At 33.3% G+C, this 22869-nt stretch overlaps 1 protein-coding gene across 1 annotated transcript; it reads right to left on the bottom strand.

Annotated features, from left to right (window-relative positions):
- Positions 1 to 469: 469 nt before the first annotated feature.
- Positions 470 to 2529, bottom strand: LOC112510091 (cytochrome P450 78A5-like). The gene is made up of 2 exons (XM_025115380.1): positions 1564 to 2529; positions 470 to 1240 (listed from the first exon to the last, which is right to left on the bottom strand). Exons 1-2 carry the CDS (start codon positions 2527 to 2529, stop codon positions 644 to 646), a joined length of 1563 nt encoding a protein of 520 aa, XP_024971148.1. The 3' UTR covers positions 470 to 643.
- Positions 2530 to 22869: the final 20340 nt, after the last annotated feature.

The raw sequence follows: 22869 nt of genomic DNA on the forward strand, positions 1-22869 counted from the left end.
TTGTTATCTCAAGATCGGAAAAGCATAGCTTATATTATGAATATTTATATATAAACATATATAGGTTTACATTACTTACCTTCATTCGGTTTGAAGTCGAAACTTTAACTTTACCAAAATACTTTATTTTATCAGGATGCAACTTATGATACTCAAATGGTTAGTTTTATTTGTATAATTTTATGACGTAAGGGCATAAAGTGAGAATAAATAGTGAAAATGACTGTATCTTTATCAAGGTCTCATATCGATTGGAGTTGTCAGGTGCGTTTGTCTCCTTTCAATTCCCATAATTAAAACATACATTTATAAATTTCAACATAACGTCCTCTAATTCTGTTTTTATTTTTTTAACAAATCTTATTCATCCAATATATATATATTTGTTAGATTTGTATGCGATCTAATTGATGATCGATCTGTTTGCAGGTTCATACATAAAATTGGTCCAGTATTTCAGATAAAAGAAATGATTTATAGAGAACTTGCGAGGAATAGACATATTTAGGGGCATAAGTGTGATTGCCACAAACAAAAAGCTTCATACAAGTTTTCCCAACTTTTAAAGATCCCCAAAACACCCCCCTTACTACTACCATCATAGTGAATATATATCCTTAGCTTTTTTGTAAACACACATCGATCAAACCCTAGCGACAGCCTTGCACACCAACGGCTTCTTCATCTCCAACGACATCTTCAAGCACTCAGACATGTCGACCGAACCATTTGCAACCCATTTGAAGTTTTGCAAAAGTTGCGCTAACCAAAGATGAACCGTTTCTAGACCCATTGCCTTGCCAGGGCAAACCCTCCTTCCAGCACCAAACGGGGCCAACCTCAGGTCCGACCCCATTATTGCAACATCCTCGGTCAAAAACCGATCAGGGTTGAACCGTTCGGGCTCAACCCATATGTGTTCATCGTGGGTTATTGCCCACATGTTCACCATTGCAGTGGTTCCAGCCGGAACCAGATGTGAGCCTACTTGAGTGTCGTGGATAGCAAGTCGAGCCCACGACAGGAGAGGCCCCGGTGGGTGCACACGGAGGGTTTCTTTGACGATTGCATGGAGATACGGCAAGTTGGCCATGTCCGAATGAGTTACACGTCGATCACGCCCAACTACGCCTTGGATTTCGGATTGCGCCTTGGCTTGGATGTCCGGGTGTAACACCATTCGTGCAAGAATCCACTCTAACAAGATTGCCACCGTGTCAGTCCCCCTAAAAATCATTTCCTGCAAATAATAAAAGGAGTTGATTAGTTAACTAAACAAATCAACTTAAAACAAACATATGGATATTATTCTTGATTCCCAATGTCTAACAAAAAAAAAAGAGAAATTTATACCCACTAAAATATACATATATATATATATATATTGGTCTTACGGATCTCAGGTGAACCCAATCCTATATATATATATATATATATATCGTTCATCTTCGTTAGTTTTTTTTCTTGAAATTAATGTCATTTTCAAGAGTAAATTTATGGTAATTAATAATAAATAAATTATATATTTTATAAAATGGTCAGGTGAATAGAAGCAATAATTACCCAGAGAACGGCAATCATGTCAGCATCACTGAACTTGTTTTCTGATTCTAAATCAAGCAAAACATCGACGAAATCACCGTCGGAAACTGCCATGGTCGTTCGTTCATTATCGGACCTCGTTTCTCGGTGTTGTTTGATGATTTCTCCGACGAAATCATTCACCTTGGACACCAAATCTCTGCACCTCTTCCTCACTCCTTGGAAATCAAACCAACTTACGATCGGAAAATGATCGCTCCAGTTGAAGATTCCGAGAAGTTGATACCCTTCACTGACAAGCTTCTCGAGCTCATGTCCATCACCACCGCCACCATTTTCACCAAAATCATCATACGACTTTCCAAACACAGACATCATGACATTGTTCAAGGAAGCGAAGTGGAGGATCCTTTTTACCTCCACGACACCATTTTTCTCCATGGATGACATAACTTGATCCACCATCTTCAACCCGATATCTTGCCTGAAAACGCCAAATCCAGCCACCCTCTTGGGGCTAAACAAATGGGTCGACGAGATTCTTCGGAGGTTACGCCAGTAATCACCATATGGAGCGAAACCCATAGCACGGTGAAACAAAAGCTCGTAAGCCGACTCCTTCACCGGCCGGTCCGCAAAAGCAGAGCTGTTGAGGATTTCCTTGGCCGTTTCGGGATGACTCGAGATGACAAACCGTGTCATCCCAACAGAAAACGCCATTAAACGTTTAGCATTAGAAGCAGTAGAGAGCTTCGCCAGGGTTCTATGTGTCAAAGAAGAAGCAAAGGCGAAGACGAGACCTAAAAAGGGGAAACCAGCGGGGCCAGGGATGGCTGTTTTTGGTCGGGGTTTAGAGAGCGCCCATGCGAGGCCGCCGGGAGCGAGGAGAAAAGCAAAGATGGAGACAAAAACGACGATGCAGAGGAAGAGATGTAAGCTAAGGACGGAAGAAGATTCAGGAACAAAAATGGTGGAAGCGGAAGACATGTTTGAAGATGGAGAGATGAGAATGGAGGAAGGCAATGAGTGAGATTAGAGTGTGATGGAAGGCTTAAATAGAGGTTTTGGACGAACATGACGTCAGGCAGCTTTTTTATTTGCTTTTAATTACTCTGCATGTTTTGTACGTAATAATTATTTTTCCAAATTACAAGTTTCTATTTATTTGTTTTTTTAATTCTTTTTATCATGCAAATAAGCATGTATTTCCTCCTTACCACAAGATAAATGTGAGATTTTCAACATAGCCTTCAAAATCTTGGGGCCCAAATTTACATATATTTAGGATTTTTTTATCGACATGTGTAAACTATAGCTGAAATTATTTAGGTTCAAACTATTAATTGTTTAGATTTAGGTTCAAACTATTAATGGTTTAGGTTTAGTTTCAAATTATTAATGGTTCAGGTTTAGTTTCAGATTGTTGATCGTTTTAGGTTTAACTCATCTTTGTTCTTAAAATATATATTATGTTATCTTATTTATGCAACGTACTCAAAAGTTTTGAATATAACAAGATCTCCAAAAAGATTAGATGGTAGTAAAATATTCTAACAAACTATATTGTAGAATTTAATTTTGAAGGAATAATCATAACTGTGTTTGTCATATAAATATCTTATAATAAATTGGAAAACGTGACATAGAAAATCTGTTCAAATCATATTTCTTAAAGAACATTTTATAAAAGGTTAATAAGATCATTTATTCAAAATTGTCTTAATTTTTTTAGAACGTCTAAAAACATAAAAAAAAATTATAAATTATAGAATTTTTTTAGTAACCTGGATATCCAACCCGCTAAATCTCAGGACAACCACCTGCTTTGCAGATAGTCTGAAGTCACCGCATTTGAACATTCGTGGCCAGAAGGGAATTTTTATTCCTCCTTGGATTTGAACCTGATACCTCCCGGTACTTTTGACATTTGAAGTCAATTTCAAACCAATCAGACACTACCGTTATGGTCTATTTTAGTCAAAAAGAGTGTTGTAGATATGTTTTGTTGAGTGAACACCAAATTGATTGTTGCAGCATCACACAGAAGCACGTGGATACAGTATATAAACATAAACACATGGTGTTTAATTTGCCAAAATTTTGTAATATTTGTGCACCTCTCTTGTCGTAATGTCCACATGCTACCCCATACAACACGTACACACCCATTAAATAACCAGATCTTTTTTTTTTTTTTGATATCTACAACAATTATGTTTGTAATTAAGTCACATGTAAAATGGAAAAAAGTTATAAATACATGTACTGGTTGGATCGGTTCATATTCATATAGGGGTGGCAAAAAATGATCCAATCCGAACCCAACTCAGAATTAGCAGGTTGAGTTGAGATTTTCAACTCATTTAAATAAATAGATTAACCTGCTTAACCCATTTAAATAAATGGGTTGGGTTGGGTTGGGTTGGGTTGAATTTTTCAACATGCTTTCAACTTGTTTACAACACGTTTTCAACATGTTTCCAATCTATTTAAAATATTATATAATTTTATTTTATTCTTAATATTATACCTAGTATTCTAATTTTTACTTTTTTTTTATTCTTAATTAAAAATCCTACCGTCATGAGATGAATGTTCAAATTCTAATTATCGCCTCCGTTACTCTTAATCATCATGAAACCCTTAGAAAACTCTTTAGTCCATTACTCCATTAATGCCTCCAAGCTTTGGGATTGGTGAAAGTGGAAGTCGAGTTACTTAGAATTTAAAAATTTCCAATTTATTTTGAACAATATATTTGTTGTGATTGTGTTTTATTCAAAAATAAATAAATAGTCTAGTCTTTTTTTTATTTAACATTTTAAATTTAAATGAGTCAAACCAGGTTCAACCCATTTATTTAACAGGTTGGGTTAAAAAAAATATAAATAGGTCAACCCATTGTCATCCCATTTAGATAACAGGTTGGGTTGGGTTGGGTTGGGTTGGGTTGGGTTGGGTTGAAAAATCTCAACCCATTTAATAGGTTGGGTTGAAAAATCTCAACCCATTTAATTAAATGGGTTGGGTTGGGTTGAGTTGAGATTTTCAACCTGCTTAATAAGTGAGTTGAACTCGAACCCAACCCAACCTGACCTATTGCCACCTCTATATTCATAGGACCCGAGAGGATAGTTATGGGAATTCCTTGTAAGTTTTGCGACAATGCTAGGATATCTCATTTGTCTCTATATATGGTTTAATTACAACGATAACAAAGGGAATGCCATTTTAGCAACATGGTTATAGTTTTCCGACAATAAATTGGATACATAAGCAAGACTTCAATTCATAAGTTTATATAGACTTGAGAACCGAACAAATAACAGAGAGAATTAACCATCGTTCGATATCTATATATAAAACATACTGACTAACGTTATCATGCAATGCAGTAAACTACAGACTCTACGGCATCCATAGAGTAATAAGTTGTTTTTCTAAAAGATAAATTGTTCAAGTGTTTTAATAGAATGTGTAGTATGGCTTAAGTTTATAGGACCAAAAAATAAATTACGTTTGACAAAGTGTTACAATAACTTTATATGACATCTTTAGGTGTCGCAACAAGCTTTTTAGAATATTTTTAAAATAAAATGCCGTGTTAACTATTTTATAAGACATTATTTAAAAAAAAGGTCGTATAAATGTAAGGGTCTTATAAAAGGATGAATATATATATATATATATATGGCACTTCTCAAAAGTGTCATATAAAATAGCTAATATGACATTTTTTGAAAAGGTCCTAAGAAATATGACATTTTTTGGTTAGTAAAGGAAACCAGAGAGAAATCAGGAAGAAGCACAAGTTGAGAAGTCGTAGTGTCGTATGAGAAGAATTCAGGGTAATAATTTGTCCCAATCTCTTGATTTAGTATATGATTAGTATCTTAGCATGTTTTGGAAGTGATGAGTATGAAAATGGCATGGAATCAGAAGTCCTTAAGACCATCCATTTGATGAAGTGATAATTTCAATGTTTTCAATGAAATTGGCAAGTCTTAATCCAAATTATGCATGATAATTAAGTTAACTGATGTTTTAGTATGCCATTATATATAGTACAGGTTTATAGGTCTTTTTATGTAAAGATAACCCTTGAAACATTTTAGAAATGAAGATTTTTGTGCCAAACAACAATGAAAAGTTCGAACCAAAATCAAGAATCAGGATATGTATTATGTGTTGCATTTGGCATGCATTGCCTAGGTATGTTGCACCCTTGTGTGAGTCTATTGAAGGATTTAGAACTACTATGTGATCAACTTTGTGACTGTTTTGATACAACCACATACGTCCGGCTAGGCCAGCCCATATGAGTTTTAACCTTTTTTGGCATGCCCATGTCATGTACAAGAAGCACATGTGTTCTAGAGCACTACATGATGTCTAGTAAACCAATTTAAGTGATTTGATGCATGTATGGCTTATGCACATAATCTTAGCTAGATCTACATGGACTATACTTGAGTTTCATGTTATTTGAAATGGGAATACATGCCACACGTATGTTTCAATATTTTAAGCCATGGTTTAGTATTTTCAGTTATGACTCAGTATTCTCATAAATACTCGGTATTTTCAACCATGGTTGATATTTTCAGAAACACCCACTATTTTAATATGCATTCCATGCATGTGAGATGTTGTACATTTTAGAATAAGTTATGTATGATAAATGTTTTGGCATGTCTGAGGGGTCATGTGTAACACTTAAAAATCTGTAAAGACCGAAAAATTGAGATTTTCGATAAAACATTAAATTCAATACAAATTATCCCTAAACTTCTTTATACTTACATACAATGATACAACAACGTCAAAGTCAACAACATAGAATTTATATCCACATGAAACTAGGTTAAGACCAGTGTTACTATAACTCTCATCGCTATCTCCAACATTACAAAACATCCTAAACATTTAAGTCTTTTATGAATCTCAACTAGTACTAAACTTTGCTCAAGTATCCTAATACTGCCCCCACGAGGACCTGATGTATATGTCGATAAGAAAAGGTATTAGGCTTAATTGTAACACCCTCAAATCTGGAAAGAGCGACTAATTTAAAATTTTCGATAAAACATCAAATAAGGATTAAATTCCTTTCTAAATGTAAACACTTGATAACCTATAATGACAATCTAGAATTTCGCATCAACAAATAATAATTCAAACCTTACACAAACTATATTAGGGATGAGTATTACTAAAACACATTAATTGTCGCTATCTCCAAGGTACAAATATGTCTTTAAATAGCTAATTCCTTTTCGTGCCTCTAACTAGCACTCAACTCTTCATAGTATCGCTAGTACAATTCCCCAACAAGAACCTGATGCACATGCTGATACACATGTTGATACACACTATTTATTTAGTGCTTAAACATTCATTTCTTTTTACTTATAGCTAGGTTATTTACCCTTTTATAGCCCAATCCTGAGTCTTTTATTATCTTATTTTTCGTTTATTTACTTTATGGAGCTAAAGTGGTGATTAATCTGAAATAAGGCTATGGAGTGAAAATTTCACCTTATGGACAGGCTGTTTGTGTTGCCAACATACCACAACATTGGATCTGCTAGTTTATATGGCTTTTTTTAGGCCTTATTGCATTCAGCCACATGTCTGCTTTGGAATCAGACTTTTTGTAACTAGGAGATCAAGTTCTAATGACTTTTTAAAGGCAAAATAGATGTTGTAACTTAGCTAATTTATGTACTTTTTGTTGACTTTTGGTAAACTTTGGCCCCAAGTTTCTTTATTTTACATTTTCCCTCTCTAATCTTAGTATAAATAGAAGTGTTGGGGTTTAGGTTTTTGGTGTCCAATCAGATCTAATATGATTGTGATTTACATTTTGAAGTAATTTAAATTTATACTCTCACGTTTTAATTTATAAAATCTCGTATTTTCTTGAATCTTGTTCTTCATTCTTCATCACATAGTAATTTTATGTTATTCACTTTCTTACGTTTACCGTCTTTACATATGTCATTTACTTTCAGTTAATTAAATATATGTCATTTATTTTTATGCATTTACTTTATAATCTTTATTACCTTGCAATTTATATCCGTTATGAGTAGCTATTTCTCTTAGCTTAGATGTGAGACAAAATGTGAGATTTATGAACCGAATGAAAATGGACATTATTCGCAATAATGATATTTCACTATTTCATTTCAAGTTTTATAAAACCAATGACATTTGTTGACGAGTTGATCACTTTGAAAAGTGTTAAAATTCAATGGTCTTAGAAATAAGTCACTTAAATGCACGTCAATTTGAATGATATGGAATGAAAGAGTTGCTAACGAAGGAATTTGTTATCTATGTTTTTCAAATTGATTAATTCTTGACATGTTGGTTACTTATCAAATTGTTAAAATATAGTGGACTCAAGAATGAGCCACTTGGAACACATCAACTTGGATGATATGAGAATCGGCTCAAAAGAATGATTTTAAGCAAAGGAATGTGTTAATCTATATATTTTGAGGACACCATTTGACAGGGTTCCTTCTCCCCACTGACTTGGCCCGGGCCTAGGTGAAAGTGAAGTGGTGGCCTACCCATCCCAACCAGSGGTATGCTGGGATTCGCGAAGAACAACACCTCACGATGTTCATGACCATCACTGTTTCTGATACTACATAGGAATATGTTCGTTGAAAGCTAAGCATTACTACAATGGTTGAAGTCCGGAAGGATATTCCTCAAATAGATGGTAGAACTAGTTATTGCCAACATCTTGTTATAGCATTTGCACAACATGGTCTGCTAGAATTTTGTGTTTCTGTCTCACCACAAGTCATATACCCATGCTACTTTCTTTGTTCTGTCATTTCCAGTAGTGTTAACTCAACCAAAAACAATTTCGTCAAACTCGTCATCTGAAATTAGTCTTTCAACTTGAGATCTTACAACTTAAAATACCTATTCCTATGAAATACGATACTTGGTTCTTACCATTTTATTACTTGAAAGGAGATAGTGTTGACATATGTATAGTTGCATGTGTTACCATTTAGCGTTATACAGATACAATGTCTAGACCCATCAAGTTTTTTGCGACGTTCCCGAGAATAGGCATAAATCTATAGTTGTTAAGAGATTAAGTATTGTTAATCTAATTTTTCTACCATCTTTGTTGTTTGTCATACGTCTCCATGTGTGTACAAGTAATAAATCTTTGAGATCATCTTTTTGTGAATATGGATACAACGAGGCAATCGTTTGGGCTGTATGCAATTATTTTCTATAACTATTGTGGCAGAAATCACATCTCGTACAGTTGTCCTTCGAACCCCGAATTCCGTTATTTCATAGGAAATAGAAATTAGGATACCTGACACTTCAATGGTTCCACTCAATTATGGGACCTGATTCCATTGAATCTGACGGAACACAAAAGTAAACCACATATCTATGTTAATGAGTCTCACTAGGGATCAATGGTAATCAAGTTCAACCATTCCTGGACCATACTTTGCACGGGACCCTCGATGATCCTAGATATGCTCGTTCACTAGAAATTACACAGTATGGTCAATGACCAATGTTCGACTCCATGCGCCTGCACCATAATACCCAGTTGACCCAATGTCTATTTCTAGAAACGAAAACAACTATCCCCTTCCAAACCAACAAAACCGACTCAAATGCCCATGAATTTATTGCAATGCATTCTAGATTACATGACTCGAAACTGAATGACCAACGCACTCAAAACATAAACTTTCCTAATAAATATGTAATAAACACAAATATCGTCTAAAGCTAAATATTGAGCAATTTAAACCAATACCCCCAAAACTCACTTGAGTCAAAACCACGATAATAACTCAACAAAATCATTGGGCTATTCAATAAAGTACAGATACTCAATGTTTCCACAATTTATGCCCTAAAAGGTTTGAATATATTTATTATTGATTCAAGGTTGGACAAAATACCAAAACACACCATGGCTTCAAGGAATCATTTCTTAATAAGTAATGACACCCAAAATGGTGCCCAACAACTCAACCATATGTATTTTTCGAATGATTTAGAAAATCAAGACCAAAAATGAATTAACATCAAATAATCTCCATACGAGAAATAAACCATCAAAAAGCCACACACTTTACGTTTTAACATCGTTCTAAAATGAAAAATCATTTCTAAATACGTTTTGAACAACAAAAAAACCTGTATTTCCAATATTTTGTTTAAACTAACTGAAAATAAATATAAACTCTTATTTTAAAAGAATTCTTTACCACATTGTGATTAAAAAAAATTGAATTTAGTTAATACCATAAAAGTGTTTAATGGGTTTATTTTGAAAGGAAAAAAAATCTGATGATTAGATGGATTGAGATTTTTGGTGACATATCTTTTGTTGCAATCTTGAATGGAAATGTTAAGATCCCATTTTGACCAAATGACACACACAAGTGGATTAGTGGCAATTTTAATTATTGTACACTTTAACCTATTTTATTTTAGATAATGTAAAAAAAGATTGAAATAACACATAAAAGGGTAACCTTTTTTTATAAATTTATATATTGTCTGATGAAATAATTAATAAATTTGTGTAAATAAAATTACAATTTTTTTTGAAAATGGGTTTTCGGGTATTTTAGAAAAATGTCTTTTTTGAACTCTCCCATATATATACATATATATAAACATAAATATATTAGGTTAAATATTATTTTTTTAAAATTGCTATCATATATATAGTATATTAATGTATAATTTAATTTACTTTTTTATATTTATCGAGTAAAAAAGTTCATGATTATTATATGAAAAACAAGCCGAAGTCGGAAAAATAAATACAGCTTCTCCTGTTGTTTTACAATTTTTATATTGTTTTTAAAACAATATACTATGATTATATTTAGAGTAATGTTAAATGTTTACTATAACAAATTAAATATAAAATAATTACCACATTTATAAATTTATGTTTTATATATATGTTTGAAGTTTAACACTATTATTTAGAATTCAAAATGCAAATTTGTATGAGCAGTGGAACCGGGTACCCGGCTATAGAACCGGAACCGTCTTGGAACCGCCGGTTCCGGAACCGAAACCGATATGAGTGATTCCGGTTCCTAAAATACGGAACCGATTGAGAACGGTTCCGGTTCTCAATTTTTTGGAACCGTTACCCGCCGGGTACCTGGTATTTTTCAATAAAAAAATAATAATTATTTTTTAATACCAAATTTATATTAGGTTTACATCTTGAAAGCACACCGTCATCTTCATTCTTCATCTAAATTCTTCATATAAAATGATTCGTATTTTTTCAAATTGTGTGTTCACTTGGATTCATAGTATGTAATCGTTAAACTTTGAACATTTTATATTAGTCTATTATGGTTTGTAATCGTTAAACAATATTTGTAACCATTATTCTGTATAATTTGTATTCTTGCTTATTTATTTAGTGTTTTGGCAGTGTTTTGGCAATGTTTTATTTTTTATTTTTAAATAACAAAATTTTAATATTTTAGGAAGCGGGTACCCGGAACCGGAACCGGTTCCCGGCGGTTCCGGTTCCGGTTCCAAAAAATTTAGAACCGCTCTAACCGGTTCCAGTTCCAGTTCCGGTTCCAATATCTCAAGAACCGCCGGTTCCGGTTCCGGTTTCGGTTCCTGTCAAAAAGGGCGGGTACCCGCCTATGCTCACCCCTAACCATATTGATCTGTTACTCGTTTCATTACATGCTATTTTAATGAGTAGAGTAATATATATATATATATATATATATATATGTGTGTGTGTATTAAGTTTAAGAGATGGATAATATATACATGTGTGTGTGTGTTGTGTGTGTATATATTAAGTTTAAGAGATGGATAATATATATATAGGGTTGGGTTCATGTGAGACCCAAGGTTTTTCGTGAGACCCGTAAGATCAATTTATCTTCATTGATCAACTTTATAAGCTAATAATCTAATGGTCTAAAGTTGCACAAAGGCAGTTTTGTGATTATTGAGAAGTCTCATGGCAATTTTGTGATTATGAATGTTCAGATTGTAGATCTAATCCAAGGGTTGAGAATTGGTCTTACGGGTCTCACAAAAAACCATTGGTCTCACATGATCTCAAGTCTATATATGTATGTATGTATATATATATATATATATATATATATATATATTAAGTTTAAGAGATGGATAATTACCCGTTTAATTACCCGCTATTTTAAATAGAATGGATAATGGAATAATCCTAACCCATACTCTACCCGTTGCTAGCCCTAGTTGTTTGGTTTACGGAATTCAAAAGATTTAAAAGAGAATTGGAATGATTAATTTCTTTGATCAAATTCAAATTTCTTTATTTGGTTCACATATAGAATTTGATGATCCTTTGAATTCCATAAATTGATGAATTCATAATTCCTTGCATAAGTGAAAGAATTGAATTCCATCCATTTGCATCAAAATTAACCAACACCGCCCACTCCCTTGCTCTCTCCTGCCTCCACCATGACCATAAAACCGTCATTATCATTCCCCCCACTCTAACCCACCACTATCACACCACTAATGTCGTCGTCACAACCACCACCGCCACTCCAACTACCATGCCACCACTGCCATCGTCACAATTACCACCCCACCACCTACCCCTGACCACCATACCACTACTCTCGTCGTCACAACTACCACCATTCCAAACACCTTACCTACCACCATGACACTATTATTGTCATCAACTACCTCCGCCACACCCCACATCGACCCACCATCATGCCATGATTGTCCTCATCACAACTACTAGCCACACATCCCTATTCCCACTATGCCACTAGTGTGTTTGTCACTACTACCACCCCCTCTATTGTTGGGGTACGAGATCTCAAGCACAAGATAAAATAAAACCATAATCCTCCAAGGACCCATAAGAACCGAAATAAATCGAGTATTTCGAACAATCTGAATCCTTTGCCTTCTCATTAGAGACTTTGAATCACATCAACAAACAAGACTTGATGGTTCCACGGTATCCTCGCGAACAATCTGAATCATTTGTCTTCTCGTGATGTTAGTCATAGTTTCAAAACTTAGAAAGAAAAAAGGAGCATATGTTGTAGGTGATTTTAAAGAGAAAATTGCAAGAGTAAGAATTGCATAAAATGTCATAGATTTTATAGTTATGAGAGGTATGCCCTAAAACCACCACCATTCCTACACCTTACTTGAGTGTAAGACTTTCCAAATACCATCCATTTCCTTTTAAGACCATCCCTTGCCAACCTACATTATGTCCAACATAAAATAATATTTGGTTTTTATTTAATCAGATTAAATCAATACAAATCAGATATAATAATTAAACATTTTAATTATTAAAACTCCTTCTTCAGATATGTTCAAGGCGTGTGACCCAAAGGTTTCTCGACATGTCGGTAATAAATATAAATCTCGTATTTACATTTATAAATGATGAGGGGTATTTAACAATACATCTTCGCCACCCAAACAATAAGAATCTGTGATACAACAAATTGTCGGTTTGTAGTCAATTTTAGTTCACGTATTTAATTCCTTTGTTCTTGATGTCCAGATTGGACACGAGACATTGAATGTGTCATTTTCGTTATGTCCAATCTCTAGTTTCTTGATTCGTTAATATACTAATAACACAAATTATGATATCTCATATCAATTATCTGAGCATGCATGCATTTTCTTAGTATATATTTATCAAGGGGCCAGAATATCACTCCCATCATAAATGAGAAAAAAAAAATCCTATCTTAATATATGCTAGTTATACCATGTGATATATAAAATAGCCAGCAATCATTTTGTCACTTAGTTATGGAATTATTAGAATAAATGTCAAAATACATTACTCACACATAGGAAAATTCATGTTCTCAAGTCATATTGACCACATGAAAAACACTTATGACATTCATATGATATTCAATGCAGAGTCCTCATAGCGAGTCACATCTGGTATACAAAATCCTCATCTTGTACATATATGCAAATTCAATATCTCTATATAAATTTCTACATATGCTAGTTATTATCATATTACTTCAACCTTAAACCCAAAATTATATTTAATTAGAGATATTTAGAATACATTATTTTAAAGTTATTTATTAAAAAAATTAAAACACAAAATATTGTATAAACATAATAAAATAGGCAATGCATTTATTTACTTATTAGTTTCATAAAACAAAACTCAAAATTACAATCAACATATGATTAATTTTTGGGCATTCACTAACATTCGTCACCCACCTACGTGAGTGACGGGGACAGGATGGTAGGGTCAGGACGAGGGTGGGTGGTAGGGGGACCGAGGCAGGCGTAGTGTATGGCTGAGGTAGTTGGTGTGTGGTGTGTGTTGCAGAGGTGGGTGGTGGTGGGTGGTGAGGTGGGGGTAGTCCCCCAATCACCAATACCACTATTGTTGTCATGACAGCTTCCTCCCCTACCTACCCACCCCCATTTTCGACCACTAACACCACCATGTCATAACGTCGTTGTCACAACTGCCACCCCTTGCCACCATCCACCCACCTCCACCACATGCCACAATTATCGTTGTTACAGCTACCACCCCCAACCCACTCCACCACCATGCCATTGTTATCATCGTCACAACTACCACCCCAAAACAAAGATATTGGTTCCAATTCTTTTGAGAGATTCCACTTCAATTTCTACCAACCAAACGTGAAATCAAATTCTATCAAATTCCATTTCAATTTCTTCAAAGTCAATTTCCTTTGATGGATTCCAATTCCACCAAATTTCATTTTGCAAACCAAACATCCCTTTAGGGTGTGATTGATTTGTGAGATTCAGAAGTGGATTACATTTTAATTCTACGTTTGGTTTAAAAGAGACTCCAAAATTGAAATCTTGGGATTTTAAAAACACCGGATTTAGAAATGCATGAGAAAAGTTGGTATTTCACTAGATTTCATAGGATATGTTAATAAAACGTAATTTTTTTTTATAAATTATTTATAAGAAAACTAATTCAATTCCATTATACATTGCAAAACCAATCACACCAAAGATTTCAATCCTTCAATTCAAAAACCTTTCAATTCTGAATCCTTCCACTGCTACGAAATCCAAATCCTTCAAAAACATTCCGTCAAATTAAACGCTGCTTTAAATTCTTTATATGATGAAAAATTTAAAGACATAGATTCTGCAAAAAGTTACTTTCAAAAACAAAGAACATGTTCTTGATGAATAAGCATAACACAAAATCTCCCAAACAAATCTTGATTTTAACCATTTTAAAATGATCCAATTGATGATTGAATATTTGACTCCAAATAGAATAGATTATTAAGCCTTAATTATTATATTTTTTTTTTCTGTTGACAAAATTAATGTTATATAAATTTGTAATGAAATATAAATACATTTCATATTTAACCTTTTTTTATTAACTTGGATATCCAACCCGCTATGTGAGCCGATTGATCTCAGGACAACTACCTGCTTTGCAGATAGCCCGAAGTCACCGTATTTGAACCTCCGTGACCACAAGAGAATTTTTAACCTTGTTTTTATAAATTGCTTTGAATGTCTTTTGTTATTGTCGCTTTCGATTCCAAAGTAAGACACAATCATGACAAACAAACATCAATTCTTTCATTGTAGTGGTGAAAAAGACAAATAATTTAGCAGTTGATGTGATAGAAAACACAGACGATAAATTATGTGGATGGCGTATAAGTTATTTGATTTTTCATTATGAATAGTGTGAAGTTACAGGTACAAGTTATATTAGGGTAATGTTACGTTTACTGTACTGTAAAGTAGTTGGTTAGATATTGTTTAATAATGCAAATATTCTAAAAATTTATGGTTAAAACACTACAACAAAATCGGGTTTATAGGATACTCTTAATTTCTAAGCGTCCTAATAGACCTCTTTATAAAATTTAGTTTATAGGACCAAAAAATAAAATGTACTGTCCAAAGGCATTGTAATAAGTTTATATGACGTTTTTTGAAGTCGTATAAGTTTTTTAGGACACTTTTAATATAAAGTGTTCCGTTAGCAACTTTATAGGACACTATTTGAAAAATTGTCCTATAAAAACAAGTGTCTGATAAAAAGTTGAGTTTATAGGACACTTTCTCAAAAGTGTCCTATAAAGTTGTTAATGCGACACTTTCTATTAAAAATGTTCTAAAAAACTTGTTAAGACGCTCAAAAGCGTCATATAATTAAACTTATTAGAACACCTTTAGATATGACGCTTTATATTTTAGTCCTATAAATTAAGTTTTATAAAACGGTCTATTGGAACGCTTAGAGATTGAGGGCGTCCTATAAACCCAATTTTGTTGTAGTGAAAGTTATTATGACTTACACACAATTTGTTAAAACTCTCTATAACTAACTAATAAATTTACTCCTTAATTTTTTTTAAATCTAAATTTTTAAAAATTCAATCACGAGTACATTCATATACTTTATATCATAAAACATTTACCGCAGTTGTTAAAATCTTTTAATATTCATCTGCAAAACATGATTTTGTAAAACGAACCTCATTCAAAATAAATTGTTACGTACCCGTACAATAACAAAAAAAAAAATCAAATATTTAAAATTAATTTGACTGATTGGCTTTGAAACCTGAGTCTTAGACTTCTTTTATAAACACGGTCCTCATCTTACAAATTGTTGCTCTACGGTTGTACCTATATCAGATACTCTTTTAACTCTTAATACAGCCATAAATTATACTTAATGCTGCATATATTTTGTATTATTAAACTTAAACAGTTGTACCTAATTTTTTTTATAAGATAATTAGCATTCGATTTTATATTGAAATACGAAAATAACACGTATAATCGCACATACGATACATACCCCTTTTATGAGGAAATATTACAAAATGGAACCATGCATGTGACCATACTTGTTGGTTCATTGCAACTGATAACTATTTCTTTTAAATAACAATAGTTTTATTTATCGTATTTATAGTGTTGTGTTTTTTAAATAATCATTGAGTATAGATTCAAATCATCTACTTTATTGTATTTCTAACGAGAAATATCAGTTTTCACATAGAAATACTATAATTTTTGATAAAAGAATAATTTGTTATAATGGAATACAATTTTCAACGGCAAATACTTATTCCGAATACGTTCTATTTTTAACACGAGTTTGTGTGCATAAATTAACTTATTATTTATAACAATATTTTGACGTAAGATTTAGTGTTACATTATAGATTCTCATAGTTTTTTTTTTTAGTTTGTAAGAAAATTATAAATATAAAATAATAGAATAAATAAACTACAAATTTGGTTCTTGTGGTTTGTCGGATTTAACACCTTTCGTCCCTACAGTTTCAAAAATAGAAGATGGATATCATAATTTGTAAAAGGATCCAGATTTGGTCACTCTCTCTCTCTGTCTCTCTCTAACAGTCGTTAAAAAACCTGTCATATAAGGGATATTTAGGTCTTATTTCTAATTTTATGTTATTTCTTTTTTAAAAAGTTAAAACTCTTATGTTTTTGTTTTTCAATTTATTTTATCAAATATTTTTTTCTTAACGACCGCACCCCTCCCTCTCTCTTCCCCTTCCTATTCCCAAATTTGCAACCTCAACTGGACTCCGACCGCTAGCAACCCAAGAAAATTCTTACAACCCACCCACTCTGACTGCAACACTATCATACGAACTCCGACTCTTTCTTTCCCAAATTGACTTGTCCTAACTTGCAATTCCATATCATACGAACAACCCCAACTCCATCGCCACCCTTCTTGGCCATCTAAGCCACCATCAGCTCCATCCATCCTGACCAAGCCCCTCTCCTTCCTTTCTTCACTACAATGACCGCTTAGGTTTTTGTTTATGAAGATAATAGCACATCAAAATCATTCCCTTCCTTGTCGATTTAATCCATAACAACCAACTCCATCCAAACCCCACCCCCTGTCGATGTAAACCCTATTGACCACCTTCTCTTGACCTTGATACTCCCTCCGTTGAACTCTTTCGTTGAACTCTTTCCCTCATTGTCCGTCACCAAATCCAGGCCTTAGTGTAAGACGTACTTCCTCTGATGCTCCCTCCGTTGATACTCCCTCTGAGGATCCAAATATGATTCTAATTCTACCAGATTCAATACCAAGTTGAGGTTTAAACATGATTCCAACACGTACATAAGCCAAATAATTATAAGAAATTACAACAAATGAAAAAAAAAATATGCACAACAAACAAAAAGGCGTAAGGGGTGTTCATCCTTGTGGTTGGTGGTTGGCGACGAAGGCGGAGATCGAGAATATTGTTGAGGCCTTGAGGGTGTTCATACATGTGGCATGTGGTGGGTTGTATGGTGTACTCATTGGCTGCTTGGGGGGAGAGGGAGGGAAAACGATGTTCATCGACGACGTGGGAGAGGTTCCATCGGTTGGGGGAAGGATCAAATCAGTTGTACAAATGTAATATACATATATATGTGCATATATATTTATATAATTAATAACTATTAATTAAATAATTATTAAAGAATAATGACATAAAATGAAAAAAAAATCAAAAACGCCCTTGATTTAAAGAGTTTCTTTAATGGCTATTAAAAGGATGGAGCAAATATAAGCATTATGTATTTTCAAAACTGCAAGGTCAACAATTGTTGTTTCGAACAAACCACACGGACCAAATTTGTAGTTTATTCAAAATAATAATATATATTATTAATTATTTTTATATTATTAATTATTTTTTGAAAAATGCAACACTTCTATAAACATTAGGGTTGTAAACGAACCGAACGTTCATCGAAAACATTCGTGAAATGTTCGTTTATTTAATAAATGAACAAGCATGAACAAATTTTTTTGTTCGTTCAGTTAAACGAACGAACATGAACAAGAATCTCGTTCGTTCATTTATGTTCTTGAACGTTCGTTTATTTACGTTTGTTTATATATTAATTTTAATATATAACTTTTATTTATTTAGTTTGAATTCAAATTTTAAAAAGTCTTTTAAGTATTTGGCCTTTTAAGTATTGGTATATTAATGATGGTTGATGAATGGTGATTGTTTTGTATATGTTTAAACTATGGATAATTGGTGTGTAATAGTTAATTTAATGAAAAATATTGGTGTTCGTTTGTTTATGTTTGTTTAGGCCTGTTCGTTTAACCCATTTGTTTATGTTCGTTCGTTTAACATGTTAACGAACGAACATAAATGAAACACGAACACACCTGATTTCTAAACGAACGAACACGAACACAATTATTTTCGTTCGTTTACCGTTCGTGTTCGTTCATTTGTTCGGTTAAGCTAAACGAACAAACATGAACAAGCATCTGTTCGTGTTCATTCGGTTCGTTTACAGCCCTAATAAACATGATATTTTATTTGATGGAAAGATTTTATAACTTTGAATCGGGTACAAATTTTTGTGAAACCAATTATTGTTCATAAGTTTTTGTTTTTATTTACAGATATTTTATTAAATACTTATGGTTAATTAGATATATTTATTATATCGTATCCAAATTTGACACTTTTCTTGCTTGAAAAAATATTGTATAAACAAAATAAGAATATATATTTTTATATTATAATGTTGATATATTTTATTTACTTTTTCACGATAATTCATGTAAATTGCTTCCTCCAAATAAATTGGACTTTTTTCAAAGGTAAGGCTAAACAAACTCTACACTGTTATTGATAGATGAACGGTTGATACACAAGGGTGGTGTCTGATTAGTTTGAGCTTGACTCCAAAAGTCAAAAGTACCAGGAGGTCCCAGGTTCAAATCCAAGGAGAAACAAAAATCCCCTTATGATCACGGAGGTTCAAATGCGATGACTCCGAGCTATCCGCAAAGCAGGTGGTCGTCCTGGGATTAGTCGGCTCGCATAACGGGTTGGATATTCAGGTTAATCAAAAAAAAAATCCTAACACAAACGTTAGGCTTATAGAGCCACAAATTAGCTGATGCTTAAGACTGGTTATCGACATGTCCAAAAACCGATCCTGAAACATATGTTGTCTAGTTCTAGGTCTTGTTAGTGTGTCAAATTCTAAATGGTTATGCAATTCGAACATGACAGCGTCAAGCCCCAGTACCTATTAAAACCATATCTCAAATAAAAACCGGTTAAATCCCGATTAAATTCAACGTATATATATATTTTTAAAAATTATACATACATTTTTATTTACATTTGTTCACGATATTTGTAATCTTTAATATGATTTATTAAAAGAAAATTGCATAATAAAGTTATATTGAAATATCGCCAAATTATAAGACGGTCGAATAAAAAACTACAAGTAGAATTTATACCAAAAATCTTTTATAATAAACTAAAAAACAGATAAACATACGAATTTTATAAATAAATAAAAAAGCTTGCCTGGTTAGCATCGGTTGCTTTGACAATACCAGATCGATCGTTACTTTAAATTAGAAACCACATTTAATTCGTAAGTTGAGACTAGATTCATGATGGATTTTAACCGAAATTTATACATCTTTAGTTAGACCTCTAATCACAAAGTTACATTGATACCCTTGGTTGGTTTCGAAAATCTATGGGCCGGTATTAATAGTGCAACTTTAGGTTTACTATTTAAACTTTTCCTTTTTTTCGTACTTATAATATGAACAACTGTAATTTGTATTTTTTATTAAAAAATCTACCTAACAACAGATGTACATAGTCATTTTTTATGCTAATTAATACATTAAAAATCAGCTTCCGGCATGTTAGTAAATGGTAGGGGTGTTCGTGATCATGTTTGGACGGTTTAACCCTTCAAACCACAAACCAAACCGTAATGGCGGTTTATAGAATTATCAAACTGAGCGGTTTGGCATCAAGTGTTCAGACGGGTCAAACCAGACCATGAAAAGACGGTCTGGTCTGACCGGTTTAGGCGATTTGGACGTTTAATGAATTTTAAATATTAAACTTAAAAAAAACATATATAATTTATAATTTTAGATTAAATATGCATTTTGATTATATTCGATGTGTGGCTTTATGTTGGGCTTAGGGATATATCTGGGTGGGCTTGCTAATACTAAAATAAATTATATAGCAGACCGGACCAGACCGCTTGATTTTGCTATTTTTCAAACCAAACCAAACCGTCAGACCGCTCAAACCGTCAGAAACGGTCCGGCTTGACTTGGTTCGGCCGATTTGAGTGGTCCAACAGTTTTTTTGAACACCCCTAGTAAATGGGTGGGAGATTTTCTCTAAATACAAGACAAGTTTTGGATTTAGTCTCAGCTGTTGAACAAGCAAAAAAAGTCCTTTCATATTGGTGTCTTTAAAAACATATTATGTATCAGACTGATTAAAATTGACTATAATTAACTTTTTGTTCAAATACGTTAAAAATCAAAGTCGGTTGATATTTGAATAATTTGATTTTATTATATTTATAAAAAAAATGAAAATGTCAATGATATTATAAATAAATATATAAGGAAAAAAATGTTGAGAGGTGAAAGGAGAATAAAAATTGTTGGGTGTGACAAGTGACATCTTGTACAAGTTATTTTTGTTTTCCCATTTCAGTCCTCAACTAGAGTTTCCATTTTTTGTTCTTAACCAACCAAACTAGTTCCATTCCAACTACTTTCATTCCTTTTCAACTCTTCCCATCTCACCCTTTGTACTATTACATACTTTCTCCTTCAAGGGCATTTTTGTCAAAAACAAATTCCTATTTTAGAATTAAATCTTTGAGTCGAATTTATTTGCCCATTCTAAAATACGTATTCAAAATTTTCAATTTGAACCATAAGGGTGGTGTATGATTGGTTTTGAGCTTGGCTCCAAAGGTCAAAAGTACCAGGAGGTCCCAGGTTCAAATCCAAGAAGGAATAAAAATCATCTTGTGGCTACGGATGTTCAAATGCGGTGACTCCGGGCTATCTGCAAAGCAGGTGGTCGTTCTGGGATTAGTCGGCTCGCATAGCAGGTTGGATATTCAGGTTAATAAAAAAAAATTCAATTTGTTTTAAAAGTGTTCATTTTCTAATTCTATTATTGTTTTATGATATGGAGAAGTTTATTATTAAAGATAAAGTTATCATTTAGGACGTTTCTGATTGAACACTGAAAACACAAAATTAGAGGTGTTTTTAACTCCAATCCACCACAAAAACACAAAAAATGAAGATAAATGCAACACCCAGGAAATTTTGGTCATTTGGTGTCTTTCCATTTGATATTTTGACGTTAAACTATACTTTTTTTAGTTACATAGTTGGAAAATGTTAAGGGGTGAATCTTATGCTAAGATATAAGAAAAAGTCGTTTGGAAGTCAAATTTGTGGTCGAAGCAGGTTAGAATGCAGGGTTAAGGGCTTGAAACCCGCTTTAGGGTATGTTTGTAGGAAATTCTAGATAAGGACGACTTTTAAAGAGCGATTTTAGTCACGTTAAATGTATCTCTATGGTGTTTAAGTAGGCATTAAGGTCAAGCTATTGCGGAGATGAACCCGTAATGGATCAGACTCCGGGATATTAGGTATTGCGGTGGAAACTTAAGAGGGGTTAGTGTTGATCCTCTTTCTCAGTGATTTGATGATAATCCCTTTTCACTTATACGTTGTATTTATGTTTCTGTATTTTCAGTTCCAGCGATCTTCATTGAGTATGTTCAGTGATCGCTGAAGAACTTGCATTGTAAATCTATTAGAGACCACAATACTTCAAGAAGACAATACTCACACCAAAGAACCTTCAGTAACCGTCGAAGACTGAAACTGAAGATTAGAGACTGACGAGTACGTGATTTGAAGCGGTATTCAGTTATTACAAGTCTGTCTACATATGTGTGAAGACTGCTCAAACTTCAGCGAATGATGATGAGACCTTCAGGTCATTCCAGCATTCAGCGATCAAAAGAAGTTTGCTTAGCACGATTGTTGTTGTCTTGTCCTTATGCACACAAAGGACAAAACCCATTCCCCTACGAAAGTTAGTACGATATGGAGCCGATTAGTCGACTCTTTGTCCACCAACTTTAGATAAGGATGTCTGCTTATAAATAGTGCTTTTGTACTATTCACTGTGGCAAAGGACAAGTCTTCCACTCAAGGCTTGACACACTCTCTAACCCTACCTTATTGCATTAAATGAACATTTAATGCACTGGGCATAAATAGAAGTGTTTCTTCTCCATGCAGAGAGCGCGCATCTCTCTCTAACCTAATTCTTACTTCAAGCATTTTCTAGCTTAAGTAAATGATCTTTCTTATAGCAACTTCTTTTCTTGTATTTG

Source organism: Cynara cardunculus (assembly GCF_001531365.2).
Source record: "Cynara cardunculus var. scolymus isolate 2C chromosome LG 3, CcrdV1, whole genome shotgun sequence".
Classification (NCBI taxonomy): domain Eukaryota; kingdom Viridiplantae; phylum Streptophyta; class Magnoliopsida; order Asterales; family Asteraceae; genus Cynara; species Cynara cardunculus.

Bases quoted from the DNA above. Each gene is read 5' to 3' on its own strand.
- LOC112510091 (XM_025115380.1), bottom strand. From the start codon at position 2,529: ATGTCTTCCGCTTCCACCATTTTTGTTCCTGAATCTTCTTCCGTCCTT. The intron at 1,241-1,563 runs GTAATTATTGCT...TATTATTTGCAG, and splicing joins ACATGATTGCCGTTCTCTGG to GAAATGATTTTTAGGGGGAC.